This window comes from Rhipicephalus sanguineus, unplaced genomic scaffold, assembly GCF_013339695.2.
Source record: "Rhipicephalus sanguineus isolate Rsan-2018 unplaced genomic scaffold, BIME_Rsan_1.4 Seq711, whole genome shotgun sequence".
Lineage (NCBI taxonomy): Eukaryota > Metazoa > Arthropoda > Arachnida > Ixodida > Ixodidae > Rhipicephalus > Rhipicephalus sanguineus.
The window spans coordinates 21,763-40,001 of record NW_023615825.1 but is presented as its reverse complement, the minus strand read 5'-3'; the positions used below and the strand labels follow the sequence as shown (position 1 = coordinate 40,001).

Here is an 18,239-nt window from a genome sequence, read left to right as displayed (position 1 = left end):
TGACTATAATCTAATGTAGTGCCCCCAAATTATGAAATTACTGCTACATTTATGCCTAATTTTATCTTCTGAAGTGCAGCTAAAAGGTATCTTTTTTCTATGATTAGAATATCGGCGACAGAGTAAAAATAAATGGTCTATCATTTCGATTTCGTTGCAAAACATGCACAGTGGGGACGCCTTGAGTCCAGCTTTACATATGTAATAATTAAATTCCGAAATTCTACAGCGTAATCTGGTGTTAGAAACTTCTAACAGGTGAGATACACGCCACATTTTATTCCAGCAATATCTTAGACGTATGAAGACTTTAAATTTATCCAATGATAATTTGCCTGTTTCACTTTGCAAACAAGCATTTCTTTAATTCTGCCGCGCAAGCCCTTTCTGGTAAAACTGGGACAAGGGTAAACACGGGGATATTCTGACTAATGAGTCCGCCATTTCATTCAAATATAATCCGCGGTGGCCTGGTACCCATAGCAACTGAACGTTTTGTAAGTTTGCCGGTATTACATGACGAAACATTACTGTCGGCCGGGGTGCACGTTCGCACTCTTCTTTTTGTCTCGCGCATGATGACGCCGATGATATCCTTTTCATATGGCTTGTACCCATACTGGGGGATTGGTGATGATGATGAATGATATCCTCTTCCTGATGGCACTCACCCACAAAGGGGGTGGGCCAAAAACCATAGCGGCAGGATGTTTAAGAATCACGATCGAATTTCTCGATCGTTATTCGCTCCTCTTCTCATGCTGCGGAGGAAGCGATGGAATAACGGTCGACAAGTTCGACCTCGATCGGGATTGATCACGATCGAAAGTGCGCGGCGTACGTGACAACGCGCAGCGAGAAACTGCCCAGAGTGTTGCATGCGTTGCACGTCCAACCAGTCTTTATGAACGTTTGTACGTGTGCGTGTATGTGTGCGTGTAATATATACACATGTGAAAGTGAAAAACTTCAAGAGAGGTTAAAACCCCCTCTCCCTCCCCCACCCCCGACGTCAATGGCGACTGTGCGTCAGCGATCGGAGTGCCCCTTACATATACGAAATTCAAGGTGTCACGGAATGCGTGCTAGTGACATTTTTTTATTGGTACCGCAATTTGGCAAAACCTAATGGCACTGCCGGTGTGTAATATACGGGCTGCAAGGTCTGCGTTGTGCATGAATTGAAGTAGTCTGTTGTGGTACCAGTTATCATGTATATATATAACAAAAAACCTCACAGGGTTCTTTATGCATTCGGTTAAGTTGGTTGGTAGGTTGCATGGAGATTCATGGTTGGTTGGTTCCTAGAAGAAGGGCTCAAGCCACCAGGGTGGATCGGCCATGAATCGTGCAGCAGTAGAATTTGTGAAAAGAAAAGAAAAAAAAAAGGATATGCGAAAAAGATAATTTATAGGGAAGTAAAAAATATTTGTAGTATTTCTAGTAGTATTTTTGGTTTCGTTATTAAATGTTAATTAAGCAAGTGTTAAATAACACTTAAATAAAAACGGACAACTAAATAAACGAAATGAAAATATATAGATGTATTTACAATATAACATGGCAGCTTCTTCGTTTCTTTTATATAATTGAAGACGGCATCCTATATGCCCCTGTTGCTGTGCCCCAGTGCCGACGCCCCCAGGAAGAGTAATGTCGCCATGGAAAGCTTTAAGACGACTTGAAGGCAAAAGTAATTTTGTTTGTCTTTTTCTTCTAAGTCGACGCACTAATAATCCGGCCCCCACCCCTTTTCTTAACCTACCATGGCTTAATTTGTACTTCCTCGTTAAGTGCAGAAAGAGTACGCCAAATGGTTTATTTAGTGGTCTAAAATTAGGATTCATTAAGAATAACTCTTCTTTCTAATTGACGCCGTAACCACCGGTTGGAATTGAAATATACCAAACGATCCGCCCGACACTTGTCCGAGCCCCCTGAGTGAGTGGGTGCCAATCATCCCTGGAGCATCGTCACCATCATCATAGCTCGTGGGCGCGTGCCAGAAGCAAAAGCACAGAGCGCGTGGTGCGCGGCCGTTCATTCGATCGTTTGCCTGCTTTCGAGATGGGCGTTCCCCTGGGCGTTCCAATGTCTCGGAAGAAGCGCCCTGCCCCGGTCAGGGAGGTCAAATGGGTGCCCGATCGCGAGGTTGCGCCGCTCAGGACGCTCGACGAGCTCCTCAAGTACAAGGAGGAGCCCCTGCTGTGCGTCGTGGAGTCGCTGTCGGAGGCCATCAAGCGCGGTAAGCCTGGCGATCCGAGGACCATTTTCTGCCACGACATGGACGGCAACTACAAGGAGGACAGGTGAGCATACATGAACTAAGCTGAGCGCGCCAGCAGTGCTCCGAGTGCGTCTCGCGGGAACGCGTGGTGGTTCTGCCGTAAGTTGTCGTACGCACGCAAGCAGCGTTCCATGGTATATACGGCTGTGTTATAGTTCTGGACAACATCGTAGACAGTCTACGCTGACAGCCTAGAAGACAGCATCGAGCCCGAGTTGACCGAGTAATCCAAACGCATCTGGATGAAATTTGTGCCACCTGACGCCACCTCGCGTCGACGAAAGAAAGCTAACAAAAACAAACATAATTCGTTTTTATTTAACTTCTTTCGTGTTCAAATCTATAAGAAATTGATCGTAGCTTATGTCGAGCGCGCGGAAAAGCGTCTGCGTGTGTGCAGAAGACCATACCGGCGAGAGCCGAGCATTTGGCTGAGCCGCCATCTTGTTTGGACAGCAAAGTAGCCTGCATCTTATTAGATGCGTAGCAGCTCTTTGACTAGCCTGTGTAACGCCGTCCGTCCGTCCGCACAAACGCGAGGCAACGCGCTTCCCTCGGCGCAGGTGTTGGAGCGGTGCCAAGTAGGTCACGCCGCAGCTGGGCGTTGACGTCACGCACCCCTCGCACGCTTCCCTCGCAGGTGCGCGCGTACGTCACTCTCTCCCTCACCCGCCGGAGCGCCGCAGCTGCCGGCTCCAATGCCCGCTCGCCTCCCGTGTCCGCGTTTCCAACAAACGTTTACACCAGTAAACGCTACATCGAGTTTCGCTTCAAACGAATCTTCCAGCGCTCACCGCAGCACCCGCGTTAGCGCCGTTCAACCCGTGACGCCACCCGCGCGCAACGCTGCTGCTTCGCATCCCATCAGCGTTCCCTTCGGGGAGATGATCCAATTTTTGCCTCCGATGCCGTATTCTCGAAGATGCCTATTTTGCCGGCCATGAGGGAATCCGAATGGGACTTGAAATGTCCTCTGTCCATTTAGCGGTCTAATTATTAACCTGCCTACTGTGAGTATTGGAACACTCACAAATGCCATTGCAGTGACATACACATATACAGCCACCATGATAGGCGTGCGCAAGATTCCCAATGAGGGGGGTTACGTGCTTCTCACAACCTTCTCTTGGTCCCCGGCTTTCCGGCAGTATAGATGGGAATCAAACAGCTCTTGGAATGCAGCATCAGTGGTCCTCGGCTGCCACTGTATAGTCACAAACCTGCATGGCTATAAACTTGCACTTTAAACAATGTCGAGACATGTCCGAATGAGTTAAGGTTTGGGGCAGACTTAGCGCCCCCTTCAGGGGGGGGGGGGGGTGTTCCCCCTTCCCTTTCCCCTGTGCGCACGCATATGGCCATCATGTTGAAGAACCAGTACGGTGGTCCGCTGCGTGTCTGACGTCACATGCAAAACGTACGATGGCTAGAGTGTGAATTTGTACTTGTAGGTAATGATTAATAGCAGGCGTAGCACAAAATTTACGCGCAGGACAAGATGAAGGATGAAGACGAGGGCGAACTTTCAACACCGTTTATTTCAGAGAGCGTGCAGATATGACCCCGAACTGCGAAAAAAAAAAAAAAACAACAGAAAAACTATCCAAGAAGCACACCCTTGTTATGCGCGAGCATTTTATTGCCACAGAAATATTTCTTTTTCACTAAACCAGAAGGAGGGAGTACAAGGTGTACCATTGCCCTTACAGGTTCGTCTATGGCAGCGACGACGCAAGCGCGTACCGGTTCCACCACTGGCAGATCATCGACACGTTCATCTACTACTCTCACCACATGGTCACGATCCCGCCTCCTGGTTGGATCTCGGCAGCCCACAGGCACGGCGTCAAGGTTCTCGGTAAAGAGGTCTTGAGCTTCCAACAACAGCTAATCTTTTAGTTGGCTAGATACCTGTCAATCTTCGTCGTTGTGGAAATCCAAACAAGTTGTGGGACGGGCTTCAAGAGACGAGAGCTTGTGGTAACGATGACGTATATCCCTGAAGAGAACGTTTCAGCAAGGAGACTATATACTGTGTACCAGGGGGGGGGGGGGAGGGAGGCTAGCCCCCCCCCCGAAATTTTGGTGAAGTAGTTGTTTTAAGCAAAAATAATGAAAATAGGCGTTTTCTCAAATAGTCAAGGTTTTCAGCAAGTGGTCTCCTCCCCCCCCCCCCCCCTGAAAAAAATTCCTGGGTATACGGGCCTGCTCTGTAGACAAAAAACTCGCAGGGTCCCGTATGCATTCGCACAAGACGGCTCGAAGGCCAAAGCCATCTTCTTCATTCTCTTTTTTCGTTTGATGTATTGATCCTTGCCCACCGAGAGCTTTCTGTACTTAACGTGGTTTGAAGACGATGAGTGTGTGAACTTCATGAATGCTCAGCCAGCCAAACATGCACTAGTGAGCACAATTATAACAAGAACAGGCTTGTATGCCAGTTCTATATAGTACACTGCTCCAAAGCTTATCTGGTCTCTGAAGCATTTTTAAAAATAGCTCTTATATATATTTGTGTTGAATCAATGTTTATGTTGTTCAACTACCTTGGTCTGCGCTGTCCCTGGGGTTGGAAATAATGAAAAAAAAAACAGATTGATGTTCTACTTTTTAAAAACAAACTTTTAGGATTATAATACTTGCATTTTCGAATGTGCGCGGCAACCTACCTTGCCTGAAAGTTGTTCGTTCTACTGTAACAATTACTCACTGCTCGCGGCATTCCAGGAACATTCATCCTCGGGAAGGATGACATCAAGACCATCAACATCGTCCGAGGCTCCGGTCTGACGTCACAGGTTGCAACACAGCTGGCGAACGTTGCAAGGGCCGGCAGGTTTGACGGATGGCTAATCAGCATTGGGTGCAAGATGGTGTGTTCTGGTATCTCAATTATAGAAGCTTCGTGTTTTATCACACATCGCGTGAGGTGGCATCTTAAAATGCGCGCAAAGAGAAACTTCTGAATGACATCTCAGCATTAGGAGCAAATTAAGCGGCGATTGTACTTCGTATCTTATAAATGTTATGATAGATCCATCTAGTATAACAGATCCTTGTGGGCTTTCACACAGCTAGAGCTGTTTTGAAAGGTTTATGTTCTAACAAACATGATGTACGCGAGATCACAGTGTGTGAACTACACAGGTGGAAAATCGAAATAGCATTTGAAAGAATATAAGAGGTCTTAACAAAACGTTCGAGCCAGGGGCGTAGACAGGGGGGGGGGGGTCAACCCCCCCCCCCCCCCGAAAATTTTTAAGTTTTGCTTGCGTGTATTATACACGCGCACATACAAACGCACGCACGAACATACATTAAGTATGGTTGAACCCCCCCCCCCCCCCGAAAAAAATTCCTGGCTACGCCCCTGGTTCGAGCCATATAGCATAGGATTCTGTTGTTTATTTTGCATTGATGTGCTGCGTGCACAATCACACGCAAGAAGGGAACGCTTTAGAATCGACATCGCTTGCAAAAATTGTGACGAGTAAACGTTCATCTATACATGCACTCCAAGTTACTCCTGTCGAGGGAATACTAACAGACTGTTCAAAGACTACATTGAATAGGACGCTGTTCAATTCATTATTCAGACATCCTGCATAGGAAACACATCTATTGCTGAGAAGTATGAGAAGCTAAAGCACTCGCCCGATATTACAGCGTCACGTGCTCACGTGATAGGGTGCGCAAGTGTCGCTAGATGAGAGCCCAACACAGCGCCGTGTAGTCGCTGCGTGTCGCTAAGGCAGCGTCGTCAAATATTTTTTTAGGACCGTAGCTGCATCCCGTTCGTGAAGAACTTGCTGAGCGCCATAACGACCGAAATGCACAAAGCCGTGCCGGCCTCGATGGTCATCTGGTACGACGCCGTGGACGTCGACGGGAAGTGCAAGCCGCAGAACGAGCTGAACGAGAAGAACGCCTCCTTCCTCGACCAGTGCGACGGCATCTTCCTGAACTTCCGATGGACCGAAGCGATGTTGACGAGCTCGGCGCAACTCGCAGGCGACCGCAAGGCAGACGTCTACGTAGGGGTGGACGTGTACGCGCGCAACACTTCCTACCGCGGCGGCTACGAAATGTACAAGGTGCGCAGAAATTTAGCGAAGGTGTACGTTCGGTTACTACACAAGAGGTTTCTCTTAGGCGTTGTTTCAAAACAAAGTACCATAATGTAAACAACTTCAGCGCTGTTGAATAAAATTCAATACGTTTTAACGCAGACCACGTCCTAAAGCGACTTTAGAGGTTTTCCTGGACTACAAAACGTCTGAACTTGCTACATGATTGGTCGCCTTTTTTCCCTTATTTGCAGACAGCTGGCCCAGAAAGAAGGTCGGTTAGGTATTTCAAAATCAGATGCGGGCGCATCTTTTTCAGATGCGTCAATTTCAGTTTATTCCGCAAATTCTTGCTCAAGGGTGTTATTCAAACGTGCAGAGGGACACCCCAAAGTCCAAAGGCTATGGAGGGCGCCTCTAGTGAGAGCAGAGTAAAAGGTGTAAATACAATGCAGCTAGACAGGCCGTATAATACATACGAGTCACTGGCCAACCTGAGCCGCAACTTCTGCCTTATTTAGCTAACCTGAACAGTATTTTCAACAACACAAAGCAGTTACTACTAAAGTAGTACTAAGTGCAAAAGTTTACAGGGGTTTGATTTGAATATGCAGAAGTGTAGTGCACATGGGAAGGAGTTTCAAAGGGTTGCGGACGAAAACAAACAGTACTTAAGCCGCCATTGGTTCTAGGTTTAGCTCCTAGTTGCATCCGATGAAGCATATGCCTATTTGACCAAATGCTCTCTTCCTTGGAGTGGTATATATAGTTGTGGACCTAAGTACTAGATACTCCTATCTACTCATGTAGCCGCATAGTTAATCATGGTGTATTGCCGATGGCATCATCATGCGCGCCATGTAAAAAGGTCACGTCAGTTTCGACAGCCATTTTTTCAAACTTTTGCTTCAGGCCGTCCAGCTCGTTCGGAGATGTGGCTTGTCGGCAGCTGTCTTTGCGGCCGGCTGGGTCTACGAGACGCAAGGAAAAAGGAACTTTGCTAAAAACCAGTACCGGTGAGTAGGGGAGGTGGAAAGTCATCTATAACCTGCAGCGCGGCGCTTAATCAAAAGTGGATACCGAGGAATGGTACAATATAGATACCTTCGTCTGTTGTAGATCCTTTACTGTACATAGATCCCTTGGTCTGTTAGGGCCCTGCAGTTTCGATTACGATTCCAAACCATGTGCAGGAGCCAGAGTTAATGGTTATTATGGGCGGGATAGTCAAAGAGCAAAATGCGTTGCATTTAACCTACTTGCAATACTTGCCACACGGGCACCCCGCCACGGTGGTCTAGCAGTTACGGTGCTCGATTGTCGTCCCGAATGTCGCAAAATCGAATCCCGGCTGTGGTGGCCTCATTTCGGTGGAGGCGAAATGCTAGAGGCCCGTGTACTTGGATTTAGGAGCGCGTTAAAGAACGCCAGATGGACAGAATCTCTGGAGCCCTCCATTACAACGTCCCGCATAGTATCGTCGTTTTGGGACATAAAGCTCGAACAATTATTACATAGGCACGAGACATGACATTAGACATTGCTTGGTTGACTGTCGTTCCCCCGCACTCGCACAGGTATACCTATAATGTCATCGAAACTTAATGCCGTTGGTAGCGAAGGGCATTGTCACAAATGATTTGGCCTTGAAATACATGTATTCTGACTGGAAATTTTTAGAAGCTGAAGCTACACATTGAGCATACATTTCATAAATGAACAGAAGGAGACATACGATATGCCTAATATTGTTTGAGGTGTCATATCTTCACTTTGGTTCGCTAATAATTTAACGTAATAGCATTGTGAGACACTTACAGCACTTACCCTTGTGCCACGATGACGTCTCAAAACGTTAAAAGCATGCGTGCACAGCAGTTTCAGATACAATGGCGAACGTATTAAGAAAATATTAGAAAGCTTCACTTGTCCTGTGCATGTAAATGCGTCATATTTCATGCATGGCTTGAATGCACTACACGTTTAGAAGTGTCGTCGGATGCGCAGGCTTTGGAGCTTTCCGGACGACTGCTGCTCCGAGTGGCGCCTGACCAAGCCTCCGCTGTCGACGAGCTTTTGTCAAGGCTTCGGTACCAGAGTGTTTGAGGATGGTCAGGTAAGTTATTTTCACGTTACGTTAGTGTAACGTGGCTAGTCACGGTATATTTATTATACGTTCCCACGTTCCTGGACACTCCGCTGATGGGACACTTGTCAAAAGGATAGCGCTGGTCTTTAATTTGAGTGGCCGGTTAACTTCCTCACTTCTTTGGGCTTCTCAAGAAAATGAAAGTTGGGGCGGCTGCGCGCTATTGGTGCGAATACTGAGTAGACAGCTGAGCTGGTGGCGTTCCCCTTCTCGTTTCCCTCCTCGCTTCCGAACCCTTGCTATATCTATGCTATATACGTGGCTATGTTATGCTTGCTAGGCTATGCTAGGCTATGCTAGGCTATGCTAGGCTATGCTAGGCTATGCTATTATGGTAATTCGAAGAATGTTTAGCTGCTTGAAGAACGACCACTCTCCATCAGTGGTTTGATTGCAGTGGTTTGAGTGACAGAATTCAATGCAGATAAGAAACCTATGATCACGGGATGTCGCTGGAACCAACGTTTCACCAAGTGGACTTGCTTATTCAATGACTGCCTTGACGAAGACACGTCCACGCGTTGAAACGTCTACTCCAGCGACAGCCGTGTTCGAGGATTTTTCATCTCTTCACGGTTCGTCTTCCATTGAAGCTATGCTTTGTTTTGCTTACTAGTAGATAACGCTCAACAAGTACTGCAGCTACAATATTCATTGCCATAGGGTGGACGTGAGGTATTTAGCCAACTACCCTCATCCATTTCCAAAGTTACTCAATTTGCATGTATACAGATGCACGCTCTCTGCACAGATGCGCGCGCACACACACACACACACACACACACACACACACACACACACACACACACACACACACACACACACAAACACACAAACACACAAACACACAAACACACACACACACACACACACACACACGCACGCACACACACACACACACACACACACACACACACACACACACACACACACACACACACACACACACACACACACACACACACCAAATTAATAATGTCATTCTTTAACAATATCGACTGCACCATCCGTGCCCTGTGATGGCGCTTGACTGCCAGAAAAGAATAAGATGGAGGTGGCGACGACTCCTTTAAATTCCCGCACCCGCTTGCCGGGACTCGTTAGGATTTTACGCAGCTGCTAGCACCTACGTAATTATTAATCACTGTGTCCTGAGGAACCCAGAAAATTTGACTTGGTAAGCTTTAGGAAATTTGGTTAAGCCACTGTGGTCTGATCACGAAAAAAAGATAAATCTGTGACGTCACAGTGTCATCCAGATTCTGTGGTTTCGGTGCGAAATTAAAAAAAAAAAAGAACGAGACTGACCTGCATTTTCACTTGAAAACGAACCTATTATAGCGATGTTTAATGATTATAGTGTTATGAAATAACAAATTCTCAGTCTGAACTGCGTTAATCGAGGCTTGCCGCTCGATTTTCGCTCCTTACGTGGCAACAGTACGTACGTTACTTGAATGTCTCTCTGTACGCATTGCAGGCGCGCAAGCTTGGCCGTGCGTGGTTCAACCTGCACAAGCAGCAGCTGCAACCACGAGACCAAGGCAACACGCTCTGCAGCACGTGCTGTTCGGTGAAGCTGCACTCGGAAGACGCGTACAACGGTGGCGGCTGCCTCCGCGTGCTGTTCAAGTCCAACCCAAACCGGCCGGACATCAAGCCTTTACGTAAGGTAATGTCGCTTGTGTGCGCAACCATGGGTTTCTCACAGCACCAATTGGCAGTTGAAGAGGACGAATGAATCAATCACTGAATCAATCAATAAAGATGTCACAGTTTTGCCACAAGGGCGAAGCAATGAATGCGACAGCAACTAATTGGAAAAGTTATACGAAGTAAGGCTAGAAGCTAACACTTTTGGATCCGATCTCGCGTAGCTCTACAAAACGCTGGTGTAAGCGAATACGGCCGCTCCAGGAGCGAAGCGGCTTTCGTGCCGTCTGTCGTCTCAACGCGAAGTAAGCGGCAAGAGCACAGCACGTACAATGGTATACGAGCCGTCTACTGATGTCTGTCAAGATAGCGCTCGCGAACGCGCCCTTACGAGGAAAGTTTGAAGTTGCTGCTTGAACGAAGCTATGGCCATGCTGCTGATGATGATGAGTGGTGGTGTAGCCTATGAGTGGTGGGCAGCTTTGAAGCGCTCGCATTAACCGGACCAAGCTATGAACGGGCCGCTGATGATGAATCCCAGCGCTGTTCTTTGTGTCACTTAGGCAGCTTCAAGTCTGCCGACTCATTACGCACTACTAGGGCTGGGCAAAGATACTTTCAAATTGTATCGCGGTACGATACAATATACTCAGGCAAGAAGTATTTGAGATACAGATACAAGATACCACAATACCGATTGTATCCGATAGGATACATTCCAATTGTATCTTAAGATACTTCGATACATTCGGAAATCTGTTATTATATATATATATATATATATATATATATATATATATATATATATATATATATATATATATATATATATATATATATATAAGGTAGTGTAGCACTAAACGCCGATGCAGAAAATGTTCGCTTGAAAGTTCATTAACTGCGACCAATTTTGTTTCATTTGAATGAAATGTCTGTTAGTATCTCCAAAGTTTCGTATTTCTTACTGAATGTATATTACTTTTGTTCCGAAACAACTTATTGTGGTTGCTTTAGCTGCTTACCGTGACAGCTCTTTGTACACTTCGCTAAAAACGGTTTTTGCTTGATGCTTTTGTAATTGGGTGGAGTCGATGCTCTGCTTGCCGACCAGCTAGCGGGCTGCCATCTTCAATAAGATGCCTCGGCACAATGGTGCAAATACCGTTGTTAAGTTTCACCTTTCCCGTAAATGTATCACGGTTTTTGCAATACCCAATCACCGGACAGGTGTCCATCAGTGAGAACGCTGGTAGCGACATTCTTTGCGACGCATCTTGTTTACGTAGACGACATAAAACTGCAATTACTTTTATATTCTACTTACCTGCTGGCGTAAAGCGTTCGTTAGCAACGTACTCAGTAATGCGCGATCTTCGAACAGTTTTTCATTTATGAGAGAACATCTGCAGCCCAGAAAACGTGTCAGACGTGTTCTGCAGTTGCATGAAGTGCTGCAGGACACCGCCGCTATTCACACTATATTGCCACTTATGCTCCGATTACCTGGTGATTAGTAACAGCAAAAACATTTAGACAAGACAAAGAAAGAAAAACAAAAAACGCCAGGCCTGCGCTGAAACCGCAGCACAGTCACAGCGAAAGCTGGAAGAGCGGCGTTTCTAGAGCCGGTTTTAAGCTCTCTTGGGGCCTAATACAAGTATCCACTACGCCATAAATACAAGCAAGGTACCCACTACGCCATAAATCACAATTTTTGTGAAGTTGGGAAGCACCTACTAAGCCATTATTCGTCATTCTGCGGAGAAGCAAGGCACCAGCTACACGTCTGTAAAGCATTATGTGCACTTTGTTGACGCGATGATGACGATGAAGAATCATGGCTCAGCCCTTTGTAATGGGTTGGAAGCTTTAAACGGCCCACCAGTTATGCAATTTGCATTTGGTGACGCCCGGTCGTTATTTCCCTTTCCCGCCATGCTGTATAACATACGTTGACGTGGGAGCGCGAGGGGGGGGGGGGGCGAAGTACTTTACTGAGACCCCGAGGAAATGAATCATGCGCTTATGGGCTTCCTTGGCAACCAATACTAGTGCACTTGCGAGGAACCCACTACGCTATAAATCAATGTAATTTTTGAGAAGTAGGGAAGCCGGCACTATGCCATTTTTCGTCATTCTACGGAGAGCCGTGGTACGTGCTAAACGCATGTAAGGCATTATGCGCTTTGTTGATGCTGTGCCTGATGACGATGAAGCATTATGGCGGAGCCCTTCGTAATGGGTTGGAAGCATTCAACAACCTACTCGTTGCGCAATTCGCATTGTGTGACGCCTGGTTATAGAACTCGTGTTGTGCGACGCTTGGTGCTTATTTTACTCTTCTACCACGCTATATTGCATATGTTAATGTGGTTCCTTCCCGACATGAAGCCTGTATCGGACCTTTTTGCAAAGCAGTTTCAAGCACCGGCATGGCTCAGAGGTTGAATGCTGGGATCCCACGCAGAGGGCCCAGGTTCGAACCTCGTTCCATCCTGGAATTTTTTTCTTATTTCGTTTTTTTTTTCTTATTTCGAGCGATAGTGGTTACGGACACTGGCGGCGGCGGCGGCGGACAACTACGGCGCCAAAAACGGCCGCTGAAGTGATCTCATAACAGCTTTCGTTGTAATATAACTAAGTAAAATAGAAACGCGGTTCTGTATCAGATACAGCGAATAAGTATCGGAGCACAATACAGGCGGCCCTCCAAAGAGCTAATCATAATTGTTGAATTTGACGTCCCATAGAACCACGATATAATGACAGACGCCATAGTAGAGGGCTCCGGATATTTCAACCACGTGGTGCTATAAAACCTAAATATAAGCACACGGGCATCGAATTGCAGCCGCCGCGACCTAAAGGTTAGCAGTCAAGCACCATAACGATTAGACCACCGCGGCGGCTAACCCCTAATAGCCATGACAATTAGGCATTTGAGGCAAGACCACAGAAAATTCAGTGCCTATGTAAAATAGCGTAAACCGACTCGTTGAGACGCTCATTAGAAAAAACGGAGCATTTTGTATAAAATGTTTCTCCAATTCCTTTGCTAACATCTTTGAGATGGCTCCTAATAATTTACGTTATCATGAAAAAATTTCGCTATTTTACTAAGCAGTAAGCAGAACTTTTGTTACTGCATGCTCCAAGCACGCGCAGATTAATATATTTATGTTCTCGTCGCCTTGACATAACAGTAAACTTAAGTAGGATTTAGGTCTGTAAACAGTAGCAGAAATAATGCAGACAGACAAAAGTAAGAATATGAAGAGAGCTTACGTTGCCAGCACATTAAAGACATATTGCCGTAAGCAGACCCGAAAAAAGCAATACAAAGAGATAGGTGACGCTTGGGATGAAAAATGACTGCTTAGAAAAAACATGTGCTAACACTCCAATTATGATTTTCAAAACGCATTGAATAAAAGAAAAGGAGACGTACGCCAAGATAGCTTCTGTTAAGTGAATGCTTGTTCTGTTAAATCCAGCAACGGTATCGGTGGTGCTATAGCTGTTAGTCTTATTTGCATATAAGTCAATCTCATTGCGTGTAAGTCAAACTTGCATCGACGAAGTCGTTCATATCGCCGATGTGTGAAAGCCACGAGACGCAAAGCAACCCCTTTTCTTGCATTCTTCAGACTTCGTAACGACGCACAACGCAAGAGAAACTTCGATAACGACACTACAGCGGCATCACAATTTGTGCAAAAGACACCGCGCGCATTGGCGTACGTGGCACAGCAGGGGCGAAGCCAGACATTTTTTTCGGGGGGGGGGGGGGTTCAACCATACTTTATGTATGTTCGTGCGTGCGTTTGTATGTGTGCGTGCCTATATACGCAAGCAAAATTGAAAAATTTCGGGGGGGTTTGAACCCCCCCCGAAATTTGAACCCCCCCCCCACAGGGGCGTAGCCAGGGGGGGGTTTGAACCCCCCCCCCCCCCCCTGGCTACTCCCCTGTGGCACAGGATAGTAGCTAAGAGCCAAGCGTCATAGCACTGACACAACTAAAAAGAAAAAAAAAACTGGCAGATCCGACGTACCGTGGGAATCGATGTTATGCGAAGCATGCGCGGGATGGTGACTGTGGCGTAAATATTAACATTGAGCGAAACGTTTCGGAATGACGCTAGAGCAATATGGAAGTCGTATACGCACGCTCATATGTTGGAGTCGCACATCTATTATATAACCAGTTGTTTACAGTTGCGTAGCGATGGCAACAGACACATGGGTGTTACCAACACCAGACGCGGTAAGCTGATATGCAGTGCTTATATTCTTCAATACTGGATAGCGCGAATACGAACAGGACAAAGAAGGAACACAGACCCACAGGACAGGCGTAAGTCGCAACTAAGCTTCATTCAGGACAGTTTCCCTAGATATATACACAGCCGAATGGCACGCGCAGGAGCACTGCACGTACGTTAGTCAGTTACAGTTGTAATGCTTATACTTGTCAGTTATGACAGAGAACGCACGCACGTTTCACGAACGCTTGTGTATGTCTAGAAAGGGTTCGTGACAGTTTTCGAACAAGGTCATCATCACCGTGATCAGTGAGCACTAGCAGCTGGACCGCACTTGTTAGTCGGATCCGTTCGTGATCGCGGTCACGAGAGGTCTAAGTGTATTGAAGTGCGAGGTATAATACAGCTGGTGGAAATCATGGATGCCTCTTACGATGAAATGATCTATGATGCCTCCTGTCGTGGACGTGGCAGCGAGGTATTTTGATGCCCTCGCCACATCCAATCCGTCTTTCACGCAATATAAAGATCACGCATTTTTTGGTCTTGATAATAAATGTTCAGGACACCGATAATGATGAGAGGCCTGGCTCTCTCAGCAGATTTATTGTAGGAAGCATTGATGACGGTTTTTGCGTAATCCACGTAGTCCACGTTGCAGAGCATGTGGACGAGTGGATGGTACTTGAGCGTCTTCCAGGGGTGTTCTGTCTTCAGTTTCCTCAATTTCCTTGCGTTCGCCGCGGTGGTGTAGCGGTTAAGGTGCTCGGCTGCTGACCCAATGGTCGCGGGTTCGATCCCGGCCGCGGCTGTCGCATTTGGATAGAGGCAAAATGCTAGATGCCCGTGTTCTGTGCGATATATTCAATGGTCAAAATTTCCGAAGCCATTCGCTACGGTGTGTCTCATATCATATCGTGGTTTTCGAACATAAAACCCCAACAATTATTATTATCACTTTCTTTGCGTGTCAATGTGTTCGCGGTTACTGTGTTGGTTGAGACTCTGTATTACCTGTGGCACATACCCGCATAACATTAACTCTGGTTTGCGGGTATGTGCCACACGTGACTGAGAGAAAGGGTTTCATGACGTACGCGACAGCTATTTTGCGTTATTCATGTCATGACCAGTGAATCGTGTTCGTCATACACTGGTCCCCTGCTAGGCCACTCTTGGTATACAGTTGAAACCCGCAATAAAGAAATCCGCGGAGAAAGCACAAAATTTCGCTCTTGCGGGAATTTCGTTGGCGCGAGAATGCGCTAGAAAAGACATGGAATTTACAAAAAACACATTTTATTTCCAAAAGTCAGTAAGTTTGCTTTGGTGGGCGTTACCATGCAGCATTCTGATGCCTCTCGTTTTGGAATCTCGTTTGCCCCGGCACAAAGTTCGCCCCATGTACTGGTGAGTGACGGCGGCACTGCGCTGTCACCAGTACCGTCATCAATTGCGCCTGCAGGCGAACCTTCTTTCGACTCCTCTGGATCAGCGCAGAATCGTGGGCAGCGAGCTGCACGCAACGCCGAATTCTTCGGCGATGTCCATTTTTTTTCCTGCCTTTTTCCGCCTTACTGATGATTGCAGCCTTATCTTCCAGCGTGATGAACTTCCGCTTTTTCGTTGGAGGCGGCATCTTCGCAGGCAGCGAAATCAGACGAAGCAATCGCAACACACAGTTCACGTTGCACCAAGCGACCAAGCAAACGCTCCACAAATGGCTCCACACACGCGACCATGTGCGCGCAAAGCCGACAAAGCCAAGCACACAGCCAAGCCAATGAACGAAACTCCATGAGGAATGTGGATTTGGCTACGTAGTCCGCGATAACGAGCAGGTGTTCCGGCAAACCATCATCATCATCATTGTCGCCAGCTTTGTTTTTTTTTGTACACAATGATGGCGGCTGCTTCTCAAGTGCGCTGTAGCGATAGTTTTGCACAATTTAATTGTAGCATGAATGCATTTCAGTAGTTTTCGAATGTAGTTATTGTTGCGAGAGTAGATTATTTGCGCACTCGTGTTTCAAAAATTTCGTTAATGAGGGACTGCGATATGAATATCTTTCGTTGTCGCGAGTTACGAAATGCATTGACTCCTCTGGGCGTCCGCCGGTGCTCCGAAAATATTTCGTTGCGGTGAGAATTTCGTTCCCTCGGGATTTCGTTATCGCGGGTTTCGACTGTATTACAAGTTATGGAGACAACCAGGAGAGCGCCCAGACGTAGGCGGCTAGCTAGATAGATAGATAGATAGATAGATAGATAGATAGATAGATAGATAGATAGATAGATAGATAGATAGATAGATAGATAGATAGATAATAGATAGATAGATAGATAGATAAGATAGATAGATAGATAGATATAGATAGATAGATAGATAGATAGATAGATAGATAGATAGATAGATAGATAGATAGATAGATAGATAGATAGATAGATAGATAGATAGATAGATAGATAGATAGATAGATAGATAGATAGATAGATAGATAGATAGATAGATAGATAGATAGAAACGGCCAAAGTGCCTGAGGTTCGCTAAGAAATGCTTCGCATTTAAAAAAGAAACCGTGAAAACAAAATGTCGTCTGGGCGTATATGTTCGCGCGTTTGTCGGGACGACGCGAGCGCCACCACGTGACTCTGTCTCTCAGTAGAGACGCTCAGAGCTCATCACCTGCCCTAGCCGGAAAACTCTGACGGAAAGTTAAAACTCTGACGGAAAGATAAAATAATGTCATTGTCTTTAGTTTTAGTCTGGTGATTTAGTGGGAGTAGTACCAGCTTCAGAAGCGGAGCTCAGCCAACGTTTATTGTTTCGCACCGCGTTGTTGCGATCGCAGTATCTTGTGTCTCAAGATACACGATAAATTCTTCAGTGTATCGGAAATAAGGTACTGATACAGGTCTTGCGAGATGTATCGCGATACAGATACAAGATACCGAAAGAGTATGCGCACTACATATGGCGCGAGTTACACTACTAAAATGCAAGGCAACCTTGTTTCTGCTACTGATGAAGAACCGCTTTCGGAGCACTTGCAAGCACTGGCGTTGGTTAGTGGTCAAATTTATCCAATGAGTGCTATTAAAACAAACTGAGCTGAATTATTCATTACCCTTTTTTTTTCGTTTCGAACTTTTTCTCTGGAAATAGATTTATATTATAGCTATAGTTGAATAGAACTTACGAGGGGCGTTCAATAAAGATTTCCACTGACTCACTTCTATTTATAGCAGGATGCTGAAACTGCGCATGTGCAATGACATAAGTCACTGTAGGTCACGTGCCAATGTGCAACTCCAAACTAATAACGGTCTTTCTTTTAGAGGTGCTGAAGTGGTGTAAGGTGTGATAATGGACGCAGTGGAATACAGAGCAGCCGTCAAGTTCCTGTACTTGAAAGGCCGCACTCCAAGGGAGACGTTCGATGAGATAAAAGAGGTTTATGGGGAGGATTCCACATCATATGACGTAGTGAAGAACTGGCATCGTCAATTCAAATACGGTCGGATTTCGGTGGAAGCGGCTCCGATTGCAGGGCGACCCCACTCCGCTGTCGATGAACACACCATCCAGCAAGTGGAGGCCGCCATTTTGGAAAATCACCACGTTACCGTTCAAGACCTAGCCCAACATGTCAAGATTAGTGTGAGGTCCATGGAAAAAATCATTCAGGACCATCTTCATATTCGTAAATTATCCGCTCGCTGGTTTCCCCGGCTGCTCGCACCCTTCCAAAAGCAGGAACGAGTCGAATGCTCCCAGGCCCTTTTGACCATTTGCCATGGAAACCAGCAGGACTTTTTC

General features: G+C 46.3%; 1 protein-coding gene across 1 annotated transcript in view; it reads left to right on the top strand.

Moving 5' to 3' along the window:
- Nucleotides 1-2,067: 2,067 nt before the first annotated feature.
- LOC119378161 (cytosolic endo-beta-N-acetylglucosaminidase) overlaps nucleotides 2,068-18,239 on the top strand; it is a gene marked incomplete at its 3' end in the record, with an annotated part of 32,446 nt that continues 16,274 nt past the window's right edge. The window contains exons 1-3 of the mRNA XM_049411710.1: nucleotides 2,068-2,309; nucleotides 3,997-4,145; nucleotides 5,015-5,160. Coding sequence (XP_049267667.1) covers nucleotides 2,068-2,309; nucleotides 3,997-4,145; nucleotides 5,015-5,160 — 537 coding nt within the window. The remainder of the gene's footprint in view (nucleotides 2,310-3,996; nucleotides 4,146-5,014; nucleotides 5,161-18,239) is intronic.